A 15,973-nucleotide genomic window follows, 5' to 3' on the forward strand; every position below is an offset into this window, starting at 1 on the left:
ACTAGTGACCAAGAGATGGTCTCTGATAAAAGACGTCCATGGCCAAAAAAATGTCTGCTGGTCCTCCCGACCCATAACCCATGAGGACTAAGAAAAGATACATAGTAAAGAAACGTATTCATCTTTGATTAACTCAGTATTGTTCCAAATATACTGAATCTAAATTTTTTTTTTCCAGTGTAGCAAAATAATTGACTGCAGGGGCCAGGCAGGTAATTGAATGAAATAAACTGGATGCAGAAGGAAAGCAATATTATTCATGTACTGATAAATAGCAACTGACACTTGGCATCAGTTTTAGGATACAATAGGGAATAGTGTGGACTGTGGCAAACTGGAAGGCCCATGCATTCATCTCAGGAGGCAGAGCTGGCCACTCAGCTCTAGCTGTCTACCATGTGGAAACATAGGCCCAGTGTTGCCAGATTGTCTGAGTTTTATTAGGGGAGCTAGAAATTACTGTTTTTATTTGAAATGTTGATAACTGGTATAATTTTTTCAAACACTTCAGACCTATTTTATCTGACCCAAAGTTCTTGTTTTCCGATGAGCCCTCTAATTTGCACCCTTTGCTTGATAATATCCTAGGAACTTGAAGTCTTTGTAAAGGATAATTAGATTCTTCTTTTGTGATTCATCTTCAGAAAGGAAGCTCTTAACCTCTTTGGGGAGAGAGAGGGTGTGACTTTGAAGCAAAAATGCAGGCCTGGGAGTCAGGAGGCCTATACTCTAGACCCAGATCTGTGACTAACTACTAATTATAGTTTAGAAGTCATTTGAATCTCTGGATCTCAATTTCCACTTTGTAACACTTGGGATGCAGATGAGAACTTCTCCTGTGAGATGCGCTATGAAAGAACGGAACCCACAGCCAAATGAATTTGGGAAATAGTACAGACTTGATGCTTCTCTTGAGTCTAACAATGTATATTAGCATAATAAAGGTTCTGGGAGGACCCTCAGTAAGTAACCTAACCAACTTTGTTTAACTCAGTTGTGTCAGTGGAAATACTCTCTGCTACAAGCAGCAGAAAACTCAAACAGGTTTAAATAACAAAGAGACATCTTGGCTTAAGTCACTACAAACGCCCAGAGGTGGGCAGGTGATCAGGCGTGGTTCAGTCTGTGTTCTAGATCCGGCACTTAGCTTCCTTTTCCTTCAGTCCCGGTCTGTATCATCTTTATCCCCAGGCAGACTTTCCTCGTGGCAATGAGATGGCTGCAGCAGCTCATCTCATATGATAACTCACAAAGGGAGAAAGACAGACACTTCTGAAAGCATTCTTGGAAGGTCAAGGAAGCCTTACTCCCCAGACCCTCCTCATACCTCAGTGACCCCAGTGGGTCACATGCCCATCTTTGGACCAACCCCTGTGAGCAGAAGATGGGATTATGCTAACTGGGTCATACCTGAGCCACAAAGTCCAGCATGAAGTCAGCTTCCCTGAAAGCATATAAATGATCCAGAGAAGATGTAAAACCCAAATGAAAAAATGAGATAGTTTCCAAGAAAAGGGGAACAGACGTTGGAGAGGCCACCTCTATTTCCTCAACACTGTCACTCTAAAGTATTTTTGAGGCTAATCTCTTTGTGAATTGCTTTCCACATATTAACAGAAACATACACACTCTGGGATATTTCATACTATACATCCATGAAGTTCTTCCAACTATGAAGTGGATTGATTCTATGAAAGCTCCCGGAATAGGAAGGTAGGGAATACTAGATAAGCGTTAGTTATTAACTTATGAGTGCTAAAGGGCGTTTCCTCTTGCCACATACAGATGGGACAATGATGCGTGATGGGATGTCCGACAAAGAATACAAGATCCGCGAGGAAAATTTTTTTTTTCTGAGAAGCAGCATAATAGCTTATGTCTGAAGCACTGGCTCAATCCATTTTGTCTCAGATTCCCACATTTGAGAAACTGATGTCTTTTTTTTTTTTCATTTTTGTGCAGTTGAATACCAGGGTCCTTAGAATTTTGCTCAACTTAATCCCATGCTTCATCCAGCCCAGACTTGTTTATACTGTGAGAGAATCTTTTTGCAAACAGCAGAAGCATTGTTAACAGAATTACAATCCTGTCAGAGCATTTTCTTTTAATATGGCAACCGTCCTTGTGGTCTAAAGGTGACCCATTAATCAGATTTATGGAATGACTTCAAGGAGGGATTAGCTTCGGAATTGCATTAGCTTAGTTTCTCCCAGGGCTCAGTTTAATGAATCTGGAGAACGTACCCAGCAAGAGATTGTATTTTTCCATCCAACTTAGTAAATTTTTATTTGTATTCAGAAAACACGCAGTGAGGAAGCAGGAGTGTCAACCAGAGGAACCCATGGAGGGTTTTGTCCCCATATTGTAATGAAGCAAAAGCCTTCCAGGGCTTCAGCAGCCACACATTCCCCTGTTCGTCTCTTCAGCAAATATTAATTCAGGACCTAGAGTGTGGGGGCCAACCTGGTAGGCCCTGTGTGTCCTCGAGGGGATCAGGGATCACTAGGAGCTTGTAAACAGCTGCAGTGTCCCCTGCCTACGTGCAAAGGGTCACAGTCACACAGGGGATGCCGTGACTCTTCTGCCTGTGAGAAACATCAAGGCCAAGGGAAGCCTTCCCCGAAGAGGTGACATTTCAGGAGGGTGTTGAAGGATGAGCAGCATTTAGACAGGTAGAGGGAACATAGTTCAGCTCATGACTTCTTCGTGTGTCAGCTAAAGGTTGTATGTGTGGCTTATGCTGGTATCGAAAACACCAGGGTTGGGCCAGCCCTGTGGCCTAGTGCTTAAGTTCAGCATGCTCCACTTTGGTGGCATGGGTTTGGTTCTTAGCACAGACCTACACCACTCATCAGTGGCCACGCTGTGGCAGTGAGCCACATACAAAAAAGAGGAAGAATGGCACAGATGTTAGCTCAGGGCGAATTTTCCTCAAGCTAAAAAAGAGGAAGATTGGCAACAAATGTTAGCTCAGCGCAAATCTTCCTCAGCAAAAAAAAAAAGACCAGAATCAAGAAATGTCAGAAACATAGGAGAAGAATGACTCAGAAAAGAAATTTTAAAATTCTGACTTTTTACCAAGACTTGGAGATTCTCTTTTCTCTAAGTCAGGTAGCTGCTATAACATGAAAATAATTCCAGATGTAACAGGAGAGTGGCCAGTCTTCTGACAGCATGGCACTGAGGGCCAATTTCCCAGTGGTAGCAAGCTCTGCTGAAGAAGAAGCAAGGCTGGCCTGTGACCTGTTTTCCCTTGTATGTCAGTTGCCTTTTGTGCCAGGGCCCCCAGTGGAAAGCCTGAGAGCAGGAAACCAGAGGTTGGGATCCTGGGTCTGTCACGAATTAATTGCGTGACCTAAATGAAGCCACTTAAGCAGTTGAAGCCCCATTTGTCTCATCTTTAAATAGTGATCATAATCTCTCTCTGATATATTTTGTGAAAAGTTGTGCAGATGACACGCAAGAGGACTTGAAAACAGCAGAGCTGTAGAAGCAATTATACAATGCGATGCCAAAGGAGGTTGAGGGAAGCAATTTTAACAATGATATTTACAATATGACATCTTACTAGATGCTTCGCACCAAGGACTTTGGCATCAGACCTGGGATTGACTCAGAACTGCCACTTACCAAATGTATGGATATATATGGTTACTTGATCCCTTGAGCCTCAATCTCAACATCTGTAAAATGGGGACAATACTAGCTCCTGTCTCCCAAGGTCATGTGGATTGAATGAGATAATCCTTATAAAAAGTTTAACTCAGGGTCTGCACCATAAGCATCTCTAAGTCATTTTCTCTTTAATTTTCAGTCCCTTCAACTCTAATATTTTCAATGCCAGACCCAACTGGAGCCTTCATCTTTCTTGCTACATTCTCCATACACACAAGGGAGGAATTGTTTAATTATTCGTAAAAATCAAGGACATTTACTGAGCCACACTTACCAGTGGGCAGGGTTACCATGTTTTAAAAACCAGCACTTATGTTCTGCTTTCTCAATTCTCTACTCTTCTATGTAGCAGAATTTAAAATCTGAACTTGGGGAACCCCTGTGGAGCCTGGGCGTATGTCCCTGCCTCCCTTCCCACAGCACCCCTGAGCACACCCATACTAAGATTTAGATTCAGGCAAAAGGTAGCCTCATCTAACCCAGAGCCTAAGGCACTTCGCCCAACCCAACTTCTAATATAGAACGTGTGTTAGAATAGCATACTTATATGGCTATTAATAAAGCAGCTCTTTTCTCCCCATTCTACTATTATTTCCTCTGAATAACAGCTCTCTGGGAAACCCAAAGAAGATGAGATGATCGACAGGGAAGAATTTAGGCTTCGCCAGGGCCGTCCCAACATCAAAATATGATCATAAATCCACCTTCACCCTAAAACTACTCCAGAGTTGCTGCAGGTGTTAAATGAGATAATGCATGTAAAATGCTTAGCATAGTGCCTGGCATTCAGTAACACTCAGAAAATGTTAGCTAAAATATTGCTAAGGAGAGTTCTGGAACCTTGATAGCTTGGAGTCATCACGAGCTTGACCCAAGGGGAGTTAGAAAGAAGGACCATTGGCTGGAGTTTGGAACCGCATGAGAAAAGACAAACTCTTTACCATAGAACTTGACTCCAAGCTCTAAGACCGTAGCCAAACTGCCTGGGGGAAGAATCTGAAAAATGCAGACAACAGAGAAGCATCTAGTATCATTTGAAGCATGACTATGAAAAGTGCCACCGGCTGGACTTTACAGCCCAGCAGACCATTGCATCCATCCCACAGGTCTTTGCACAGCATTTGGCTTCTCTCTGAAGCATCAATTTTGCAAGTACTCACCCCACTCCCACTGCCTCACCCTGTGCTCACAGAAGGCCATAAACTATTTGGGCCAATTCAGCTTGTCATTTCAGGATAGAAGGCATTAGATCCTCCCCAAAACTCAATGGGCAGAAGAGTCATAAAACAAGAATTCAGGTGTCCCTGGAGCTCTCCCTTGTGTCAACAAGCATGATTTGTATTTCAGCAGATGAGGAGTTACAGCCTCTGTTTTGCCATTAAGGAGTTCACAATGCCAAAAGGTGAGGCTCCCGTTTCCAGCCAGCCTCACTTACGTCTATGTCAGCAGATTCTGAGGCTTCATCTGCTTTGCACCTCACTCCCAAACAGAACTGAGAGATCACACTGAGCCTTGAAGCTCCCACGGCTGGCGCTCATATGTCCCGATAGACACACCTATGTGACCTTACAAAAGTTAGATCACCTTTCTGGGCCTAAATTTCCTCATCTATGAAATAGAGAAAATAGTGATAATAGAAGTTGTTTCACTATTAGGCAGGTAAACGGTAAAGTAGGTTAAGTTCTGGGCTCATTACAGGCACTCAATACGTGTGAGCTTATGTCGTATTGTATTGTGTTATAACATCATCATTGGAAGTCTCCGCTTGTGAGTCCATAACAAAAAGAGGTAGATTGATGTTAAAATGGCTAAAGGTTAGGAAAATCTTCCCTTCTACTGCCTCATGTGTGAGGCAAATCTACAAGGAATCAGTTACTAAATATTTACTGAATGAAGCGTGCTAGACACCATACCAGACCCCATGTAGGCAGAGAAATATAAGACCCAGATCATCCCAGCTCTCAGCAAGCTTACTACATAGTTGAAAATAGAAGACACATGAAAGAATTAGGAAACAGGGCCATAATATAATAGGAAGTGGGGCAAGAACAGGTGCACCATTGACACTCAGTGCCCAGGAGTAAAAAGAGAAAGATGGGATTTAGATCTGCAGAGGCTAGTGGAAGCATGTTGGGAGTAACATCTCCTGCCTTTGAACACCCTAAGGCTGCTTCTCCATAATCTGTGGCTGTGACCTTGATGGATTGCACCTGCGGATCACCTGTCCCCCGAGCATGGTGTTTCCCTGGCCGTCACTGCTTGGTGCCATTCTGTGCTCTGTTCTGCTTTCCATGTGTGACAAGCTTGTGGACAAGGTCGAGGAATGGGCTACCCCCAAAGCTGGGGCTTCAGCATCCTCTTGGTATCAAGACAGACTTTATACTGTACAAAATGTGACCCAAATGCATCAGTCCTCAGAAGCCTCTGGGTGATAATGAGATCACATTCATACAAGTGCCCCAATGACACTCAGCCCCAAACTGCTGATTTGGGACTTCAGTCCACCCGCCCTAATCCTCAAGCCCCCCAGATATGTCTAGGCATCCTCAGGGAAGGTGAATATCACTTGTGTCCCCAATATTTCTGGCCAAGTCAGGGGTCCAGGTCTCCTACCACTCCCGTAGCCTCCACTGTCCCCTTCTGGTACTTTCCTCAGTCCTCTAAGTCTGAAGCCCCCTCGCTGTGGTCAGTAGCTGATAAATGGGCGCAGGGGGCAAAGAGTAGGCAGGTTGGGGGAACACAGTTGCACTCACTGCCCTCTGCCCCAGCCCAGGCTGTCTTTAATGTAACTGCTTTAGTTTCTGTTCCATTTCCTGGTGCCAGATGGGGGACAGAGGCCACACCAACCTTTTCCCCTTTTCAGTTCCTACTCCCTCTTTCTAGGCTCCTCCTCCAGCCAAAAGAACCCACCTCATTCATATCAGCTCATGAAAATAGACAACTACACAGTCTCTAGTTTACTATCTCCATAGCAGCGACACTGTTTACTCCAAGCTAATAAGAACTATAATGACAATAATGGCAGCAGTAAATGCCATTTGCTATGAGGTCGTTAGACACGTTTCATATCTTCTTTAACTCTCACTGTAACCTATAGAATAGATTTTATTTGTCCCATTTGATAGATGAATAAACGGAGAGTCACACAGTTAAGTAGTGGGTTCAAAGTCACACTACACGTAAGAAGAGTTCCACATTTCAAATCAGGCTCACTTGACTCCAAAGCTTTCATTCACTCTAGGATACTGCCTCTCCCTCAGCGCACCACTGCCAAAATAATGGGGCATTGCTGGTATTCCTGGACCAGCCGCAGGGCCCTTGTTATCCTCCTTGCAGCCATGGAAAGAACAGAGATTCCAGACTGTCAAACTGTCTTTCAAAGTGGCTGTACCATTGTGCATTCCCACCACCAATGTATGAGAGTTCCTGTTGCTCCACACCCTCACCAACATTTGGTGTTGTCAGTGTCCTGGATTTTGGCCATTCCAATAAGTGTGTAGTGGTATCTCGTTGTTGCTTTAATTTGCATTTCTCTGACGACGTATAACATGGAATATCTTTTCATGTGCTTTTATTTGCCATCTATCTATCTTCTTTGGTGAGGTGTCTGTTCACATCTTTTGCCAATTTTTTAATTGGGTTGTTTGTTTTCTTGTTGTTCAGCTTTAAGTGTTCTTTGTATATTTTGAATAACAGTCCTTATCTGATGCATCTTTTGAAAGATGCATCACATTTTCTCCCAGTCTGTGGCGTGTCTTCTCATTCTCTTGGCATTGTCTTTTACAGAGTAGAAGTTTTTAACTGTAATGAAGTCCAGCTAATCAATCATTTCTTTCATGATGTTGTTTCTAAAAAGTCATCACCGTGCCTAAGGCCATCAAGGTTTTCTCCTATGCTATTGTCTAGCAGTTTTATAGTTTTGCATTTTACATTTAGGTCTGTGGTCCATTTTGATGAATTTTTGAGAAGGATGTAGGGTCTGTGTCTAGATTCATTTTTTTGCAGTGGATGTCTAGTTGTTCCAGCATCATGTGTTGAAAAGACTATCTTTGTTCTATTATGTTGCCTTTGCTCCTTTGTCAAAGATCAGTTAACTATATTTATGTAGGTCTATTTCTGAGCTCTCTATACTGTTCCACTGATCCGTTTGTCTATTCTTTCACAAATACCACATTGTCTTGATTACTGTAGCTTTATAGCAAGTCTTGAAGTCAGCTAATGTCAGTCCCGTAACTTTGTTCTTCCCCGTCAATAGTGTGTTAGCTATTCTGGGTCTTTTGTTTCTCCATATAAAGTTTAGAGTCAGTTGGTCAACATCCACAAAAGAGCTTGCAGGGCAGCCTTGATGTTAAGAATACATTTTTCTGAGAGTTTGTCCCAGTAGCCAGCGTCCAGACCCCTAAGTCTTTAACTGGCTGAGTGTGAATCCCTCTTTTCTGGGCTTGGGGAAAAGGTTTGGGTTTTTAGAGTTTCTTGTGTTTTCACATTATGTGCCTAGGCACAAGCCATGAAATGTACTCATGGGCATAAAACAGGTATCCCAGTAGCCTGAAAAGAAAATGCTGGCAGTGGCAGAGTGGTGGTTAGCCTTCACCGTAACATTAACAGTCGTCATCGTCATCATCATGCTAAAAGAAGCTTGTCTTTATTGAGCACTTACCAAGTGCAAAGCCCCAAGTTCAGTCCCTTACGTGAGTCATGTCATCAATCCTTTCAACAACCCTCTGAGGCAAGTGCACATATTATCTTCAACTGACGGAAGAAGAAACAGAATTCCAAGAGGTTAAGAAATTTGCTCAATGCCAGACAGGTAGTAGGCAGTGAAGCTGGGATTCAAACCCGCTCCTAATCCCCCCTCTGAACTCATTCTCCCTGGCATTCCCCTTTTACCCTGGGGTGGCAACACTGACCATTCTGGGCCTGACGTTCCAGCTCCCTGAAGGGCAGCTCAGGACAGCTCATCATTGTATTCTGAATAGGAAGTCCCACAGACAACTAATTCTCCTGATAAATCCCCTCTACTCTAGTTCCTTGAAACTCTTTTATAAAATCCACATACTCGAGAAATGGAGCCCTAAGCATCCTCTCCTCCTCCATTCTCCTCTTTCACCTGCTTCCCCACAGCATCCAGTTGCCTACAAACCTCTCTTGCTGTTTATTTACCTCTTAAAAAGCCCAATCTCCTCTCGGAAAGTCGTTTAGTGCTGCACCACTTAACTTCTCCTCGAGGCAGAATCTGCCAGATGGAGTCTTCGTCCCAAGCCCCGTTGATTTGTCTTATTTTTAGACAGCGGTGAACATCCCCATGAAACTAAAATAGCACTCAGTTCCCAGGTGTGGACTCACTGAGCAGGGAGATGATCAAGAGTGTGTGGACGAGTCCACCTGGGGCAGCTGTTCTGAACAGTCTGGATTAACGAGGGAATGACTTCCTCAGGTGGCTCCCAGCCAGCTACTGGCTGCATCCGGGCGTCACTCAATGCAGGAACACGCCGCTATTCTGCATCGGCAGGATTCAGCCACTCATCACTTCCTCTGGCTGGGTGCCCTCGGGCTGTGCATCCTTGCCTGTTCCACAGACGTGTTCCTGACAATTGAGGAGACAAATGGACCCTAGAGAATTAGGAGACCAGCACAAAGTGGCCCAGGGCACGATGAAATGACCCTGATGTCATTTTTTATCCTTAAAATTCCTATAAAATTTGACTCTGATTCCACAACATAACTATGTCTACATTAATATAAATATAATTCCTTAAATTATGTACCAGCTAAATTGCAAAATCATATCCCCACACACACACACAAATCTTTTTTAAAACTAACACCCCAAAATCATGTTGATCCCGTAGCTTCAGGACTCCCACATACACACAACAGGATGTGTGTCTGGAGGTATGTGTGCCTCCATTTGAGAAGCACAAGCCCCAGAGATGGGCAATCTCTGTCCTGAGGAGGCTAACCCTACAACAGAGACTGAGAATGCTTCTTCACCACTACATGTCATCCTAAGGAAGGCAGGATTACATCTAAGGAAAGACAGAGGCAATTGCTACCAGTACAGCAGTGACCTCCCTGGGATCCAAGGAATGACAGAAAGAAGAGATAATAGAAACTGGTCTGACTTTCAGCTTCTTGAGTGGCTCCATTGAGCTCATGATGCCTATCATCATGATGGGAATTGACAAGATGACACTCCAGACCAGCTCAGAAGTAACTGTTCATAAAAATGTATATACCGTAAGCTCATCTCCATACCCCTCAATCTCCCATCACCTTACATCCCATAAAAGCAGTGAAGTCCTTTATCAGAAGGGGGAAGAATAAGATTTAATGTTCATGGGAGGAAGTGTGTCGGCCTTGCCTCTGATATGCCTACATATGCAGCACACCCAACTAGCATTTGCAAACCTTCTGAACCTGTGTGCTCTGGATATGTTGGCAATTGGGAGACTGCTCAGAGTCAAAGGTGTCCTCCCTAAATCCAATCTCAAATACCAGGTGGAATGCTGAGATTATAGCAATCAACGGATACCCGATCATTCCCAAAGGCATTATCCAATAGGATGCAAGTCAAAGAGAGGAAAGGAGGAAGAATGCAGACAAGTTGAGTGACAATCCTTTATTCCTTGGAGCAATTTTGCTATAATATTTAAGCACCTTTTTTTTCCCAAAAGTAAAATAAAAGCAATAAAGAAAGCCAGTCCCTCCTTCACCCTATGAGATTCCCTTTCCATGGAGAGTATGGGCCATTCCAATTCCTTTAAATGGTCTTATACTCGAACATTTAGCAGGTGTTCCCATGGTGCTTCTGAAGAAAAACACAATCCTCCCTTGAATCGGCAGTGAGAACATGAATTATTTGACAGTTACAGTGACATTCCTGATGGAGGAGGATCCACTCTGAATGCATCAATAAACGAACAGATAAATGTATTTCTGAAATGACACTGAGAAACAAATCTGGAGTGACTGCCCCTATTCTTCATAGAAAAAACAGTGATGTAGGGCAGAGGGGAAGCTTAAAATAAGCTGATGGGATGCAAAGGGCAGAGGAACCTGTTAAACCTGTCACATGCTTTTCCATGGAAAGAATTATTCGTCAAATGCTACTGAGGCACTGCCCCCTGAATCCTCAGAAGTGGCCTCAATAGCCATTTGGACGATATTGCCCATGAACTGATTTGACCAGCAGGCGCGGCACTGTCCTTTCCAGAACCACAGGCGCTTCTACAGAACTCTGTGGGTCTTCAGAGTTACAAGACTGCTCCCAATTCTGGTGTCCTGCTTATTTCATAGACTCTTATCAGATCTTCCTTTGGCCTCCCAAAGGGAAGCACATTCATTTCAGTGAACGGGGAGAGTCCTGTGCAAGGCCCTTTCATAACAAGGAAATAGAGTCTTAGGAGGGTTTGCTTGGAGTTCTCCAGAGGACCCCAAGGAAGCAAGACATTGAACCCCTTGTCCTCCTTAGTGAAGTCAAAGGAGAAAAGTGGAATTCCAGTCACGTCTCTATCTCTGTGGAAGAGGATATATGTCACGCCCAGGGCAGCTCAGATTCCAGCAGAAACAGAAACAATAACATGCCCAGGACTCAGCCTCAGTGAGGAAAAACAGCAAAGGAGACCCAGCCTCTCCAGGCCGGCGGGGCTCAGGGGCAGCCGGCTGCAAGCCAGCTGGGCTCAGATAAAAAGACCACGTGTGGAGTATTGGTTTGGTTCCAAACCCCACATTAAAAGAGGAACATTTCCAAACGCAGCCTTAGGCAGAAGAGCACACATCTCCAGAACAGATCTTAAAACTGTGTCACACAAGAATCATTGAGGGCGCTGAGAAAGTTAAATTTGACTTGGCATGTCCAAAAGGTTTCACAGGACACTTGATGAATGCCTTAAAATATTTCAAAAATGGTAGAAGATGGAGTAGATCCAATTGCCTGGGAGAGCAGAATTAGTTCAATATTTGGCTAAGCAGAAGGAAGACTTTCTAAAATGAGAGCTCTTTGAAATGGAAAGTATTGCCTTGGGTGGGAGCAGGTCCTTTTGCTGGAGGTGGAAAGGCTGAGGCTACAATGCCACCTGACAGGACACAGGGGGATGTTTTCGAGGAGGAGGAGGAGATACAGGCAGTGACAACTGTGGGATTTGGTATCAGGTTGGACCCGATCTCAGGTTCTAGCTCTGTTTTTGTATGATCTTGGGAAATTTTTCATGGACCCTCAATTTCCTCGTTTGTGATATGGGTATAATAATATCTACTCCAGTGGGTTATTATGTAAGTAAGTGAAGTATTAATTAACACGAGTGCCTGGCACATTAGAAATGCCAAATTTGCAGTTGCTGCTGCCACTGTCATTATCGGAGCTTGATAAATTGCATGGGAAGAGAAAGTGCGTAATTTCGTCAGATTTCTTCAGCCATGATTTCTGTAGTTATGATAGGTCCCATCTCATCAAAGTTCCTGGTGCCATCTTCCTAATTCCCTGACTGCCAGAGTTTTCTCTTTCAGGACCATTCTGTCTTCCTAGACAATGGCCTATAACCTCACCTTTCCCACCGCCCATCTCCTTCCATAACCAGAAACAATCTCCTATACACTAGTTCCTTACAACCCTGCTTTCTACGGTGATAACTGGCTATTCTGAGAAACGATGTCTATTGAGAGTGCTTTGTTAACATGACTGTATAGTAACCTTCCTCTTTAAATTTTTTCTCTTGCTGGAAAGCAAGGGCTGAGCACAATACCCAGTCAGCAGCCGGCCGTCAATCAAAACTGAAATGATCATAAAGACAGATCATTTACTAATGAGAATTTATAGATCATGCTCAGCTTAGCTAGAGAGATTATAATGGTGGCCAATTAGGGCAAGGTGGAATACAGAGTGGTCTGTGACAGGCTGACTAGGGGATATTTAGGTGCAGGTGGGACCTTCCTCCATTCACTCATTAATTGTCTAGAGAACCTTAAAACTCACTCTGACCCCCATCTTTCTCCCACCCAAGGAAAGAGCAGAGCTACGTGCAGAAGTGCTGGAAGGATGTGCATGTGGGAGATTTCATCCAGATGCAGTGCAATGAGATAATCCCAGCAGACATCCTCCTCCTCTTCTCCTCGGACCCCAGCGGGATCTGCCACCTGGAAACTGCCAACTTAGATGGAGAGACAAACCTGAAACAAAGGCGTGTTGTGAAGGGCTTCTCGCAGCAGGTAGGGCTCTGTCTAAGATCAACAGTGAGGCCAAAGTAGAGGTTTCCACCTCTACTGGAAACTTGAACTTAATCTGGTGAGTAGAGAGGAGAGTAGTGGATGCCTCCTCTTCCCAAGCGCTTAGGTACACCTAATCTTGCAAGTCACTCTGAGATGGGGATTATCCCTTTATCACTGATGGGGAAATTGAGGCTTAGGAAAGCTCAATAACTTGCTGAAGTCCTCAGAGTTCCTAAATGGGGACCCACTCTGTTCAACTGAAGAAACTGTGCTCTCTGCTCTAAAGCAAGGAATCTAATACCTGTTCCTTTGGGACCACCCCCTTTTCTGTCCTTATCCAATCCCTGCTCATCTTCCCAGCTCAGCTCCAGCAATTTCTCACCCCATAAATCTTCTCCTGTACTCTTCTGACCCCAGCATAAGCCACAGTATGGTATTCTTGACTATTTTTCCATTTGTGTATATCTTACCGTCTCAACAGTACTGAAACCTCTTGAGGACAGGGAGCAATCACTGACACATTTATTTAATCCCCACACTTACATGTACGGTCCCTTGGACATCATTATTCACTATTCAAACAACCATTATTGTTTGGTGGTTAACAGCCCAGGCTCAGGAGTCTGGCAGAGCTGGCCTCAAAGCCTGACCCCACCATTTATTAGCTGTCTCCCCTTAGGCAAGTTATTACCCTCTCACACCTTCGTTCCTTCATCTGTAAAATGGAGACAAAAATACTACCCTCTGAATGGGGTGATTCTGAAGATTAGATGATATGTACATGAATTACTCAGCATGAAGACGAGAGCATAGTAAGAGAGCAGTAAATAGTAGGCAGTAAATAGCCATGGCGTTTGTAGGCAATGTGTGTTAACTGATTGCTACTGGGTGTGATATTCCAATTTTCAATTAAAATTCCCCTTGTAAGTGTTGATTTCCAATCTAGTGCCTTTCTCTGCTCATGGAAAAGCATAAAATTCTATCACTTTTCTTCACTCTTCCAGCCTCTGGCTGGAGAGAACTGGATGAGTCAGGGGATTTAGGAGAAAGAAGGCAAGTGCTTCATCCCGCAGAGATCCTCATGAGGTGGCATTCAGTTAGCCAGATTGAAACGCCTCAGAGAAGACAACTCATCATAGCTCTCTTTGCCTCTCTCAAAGCACCGCATGAGTAGTTCTCATAAAATCCCTTTTGGATGATTGATTCACTTCTCAGAAGTCTGTTCCCTCCTCCTTACAATGGGAATAATAATAGCTAGCCCACAGTTTTGCTGTGAGATTGAAATGAAATAAAGAACGAAATATGGGGTTTGGTGAATAGCAGATACTCAGTAAACGGTCTACTGCTGCTGCCTCGACTGCAGTCACTGCACCGGGCATGGGAACCACCACAACCACCTCGCTGTCATCTTGCTCTTCACTGTTATTATGGCGTCTCAGTCTTCCCACTGGGCTCCAGGATCTGCTTGAGTCAATCACTGCACCGGGGCTTGGCGTCTGAGTTTTCTCTTCTTTGCTTGTCCTTGCCACATTCACCAAATCACCCCAGTGTTTACAAAAAGGCAGGGCAGGATCTGGGTTAACGTCACAAAGCCATTGTAGACATGCAATAATGATCTATTTCTGGGCCCAGAGCCCTATGGCCTTTCCTCTAGATCAGAGGTTTTCAAGCCTTTTTAACCATAACTCAAAATAACAGATATGCATTATGCACGCACACACACATGCGTGTGTGGATATGTGTGTAAGTCCAAAGAACTGCCACCAGCCTTACTACTTGCAAAGCACTCTGAGACTTTCTATTCTATTTCATTTTTTTTAAAAGTTCTGGGAGTGGTGAAACTTGCAGTTGCTTACAAATGGCCCCTTCAGCCTCCCCACCTCAACATCCTCCTCACAATTCTGAGTCCTTTTCACTCTCCCTTGGGCAGCTATTTCTGTGTTGTTGAGTTCCAACCAGTCACTTTTCTTTTTGCCTTTGGCAGCAGCTCCCAAGCTGTTTCTGGTATATTAATTAGTCGGATAGTTTGGGACTTGACTAGACTGAAGAGCCAGATGAAAGGGTCATTCACACTCCAGTGCTATCGACCAGCCAACTTAATAACATCTCTCAAACTCTAACCCTGCATTCTCACGGGATATTTGAGATGATGATTTACCAAAAAAGGGGTAAATTCATTTGTGAAGGGAAGAAGATTTATTTGAACTTGGAGTTTTCCAGAGTTCTCTATTCTGTTTCAGTTCTTCATTCTCCCCCTCACTTTGCTCAAGAGTGTTTTCCGTTTCTGTATAATAGTAGTGATCGTAGTAATAATATGCTTTTATTAAGCCCTTACTAAAGGCTTTGCATGGTTATCTCATTTATCTTCACAAAAACCCAATGAGATAGGTGCTGTTATTGTCCCCTTTATACACAGAAGGAAATTGAGGCCTAGAGAGGTTAAGTAACGTTCCCCAAGGTCACTGAGCCAGGAAGTGTTGGAGCCAGGATTCAAAGCTAGGTGTGTCCAGAGTCTCAGCTCTTAAGGTTTCCAGTACCTCGTCTCCCTGGTCCTTTGACTGTTACCTTGGGTTTACCCAGAGATGCGCACTTGAAAGCACATGTTCATCGTTTTCAATATTCCTCCCACATGTAAGTAGCAAGTGAGTGGCAGAAAGAATAAAAGTTGGCTTGAGCAGCTCCCGGGGGAGGAGGAATTTTGGCTGCTCTTCGCTGCCATGCTTTTCCCTTACGTCTTTAGTGCAAAAAGATTTCTGAATATAGATAAAATTCTCTCCTGGCTAACTGTATACTATAGTATTTCTCAAATGTGCCAAACACAGATGTTGATGAGAGTTACAAGAAAAATACATGTTGCAAGGTCAGATAAGATCAGAAGACAATAGGTTACAAGCTTTCAAATACTGCGTACCTCAGAACTTCTCAGATACTGTAATAAGCCTCAAGGAGAAGAGGAGGCAGGTACTAGAATGTAGTATTTCTAAACATGTAACCACAGAAAGCTTTGATTCCAAGGAACATATCCCAGGACTACTGCAGGAGAGGTGGCGTTACTATTTAGTCATTTGCCCCAAATACATTACAGGTGTTA

At 43.8% G+C, this 15,973-nt stretch overlaps 1 protein-coding gene across 8 annotated transcripts in view; it reads left to right on the forward strand.

The window, feature by feature from the left end:
• Positions 1-15,973, forward strand: part of ATP10B (ATPase phospholipid transporting 10B (putative)) — a 285,082-nt gene that overhangs the window by 185,232 nt on the left and 83,877 nt on the right. For all 8 annotated transcript variants that reach the window (XM_046667349.1, XM_046667350.1, XM_046667353.1 and 5 more), the window contains one exon: positions 12,678-12,882. In XM_046667349.1, coding sequence (XP_046523305.1) covers positions 12,678-12,882 — 205 coding nt within the window. The remainder of the gene's footprint in view (positions 1-12,677; positions 12,883-15,973) is intronic.

The sequence above is a fragment of the Equus quagga genome, chromosome 7 (assembly GCF_021613505.1).
Source record: "Equus quagga isolate Etosha38 chromosome 7, UCLA_HA_Equagga_1.0, whole genome shotgun sequence".
Classification (NCBI taxonomy): domain Eukaryota; kingdom Metazoa; phylum Chordata; class Mammalia; order Perissodactyla; family Equidae; genus Equus; species Equus quagga.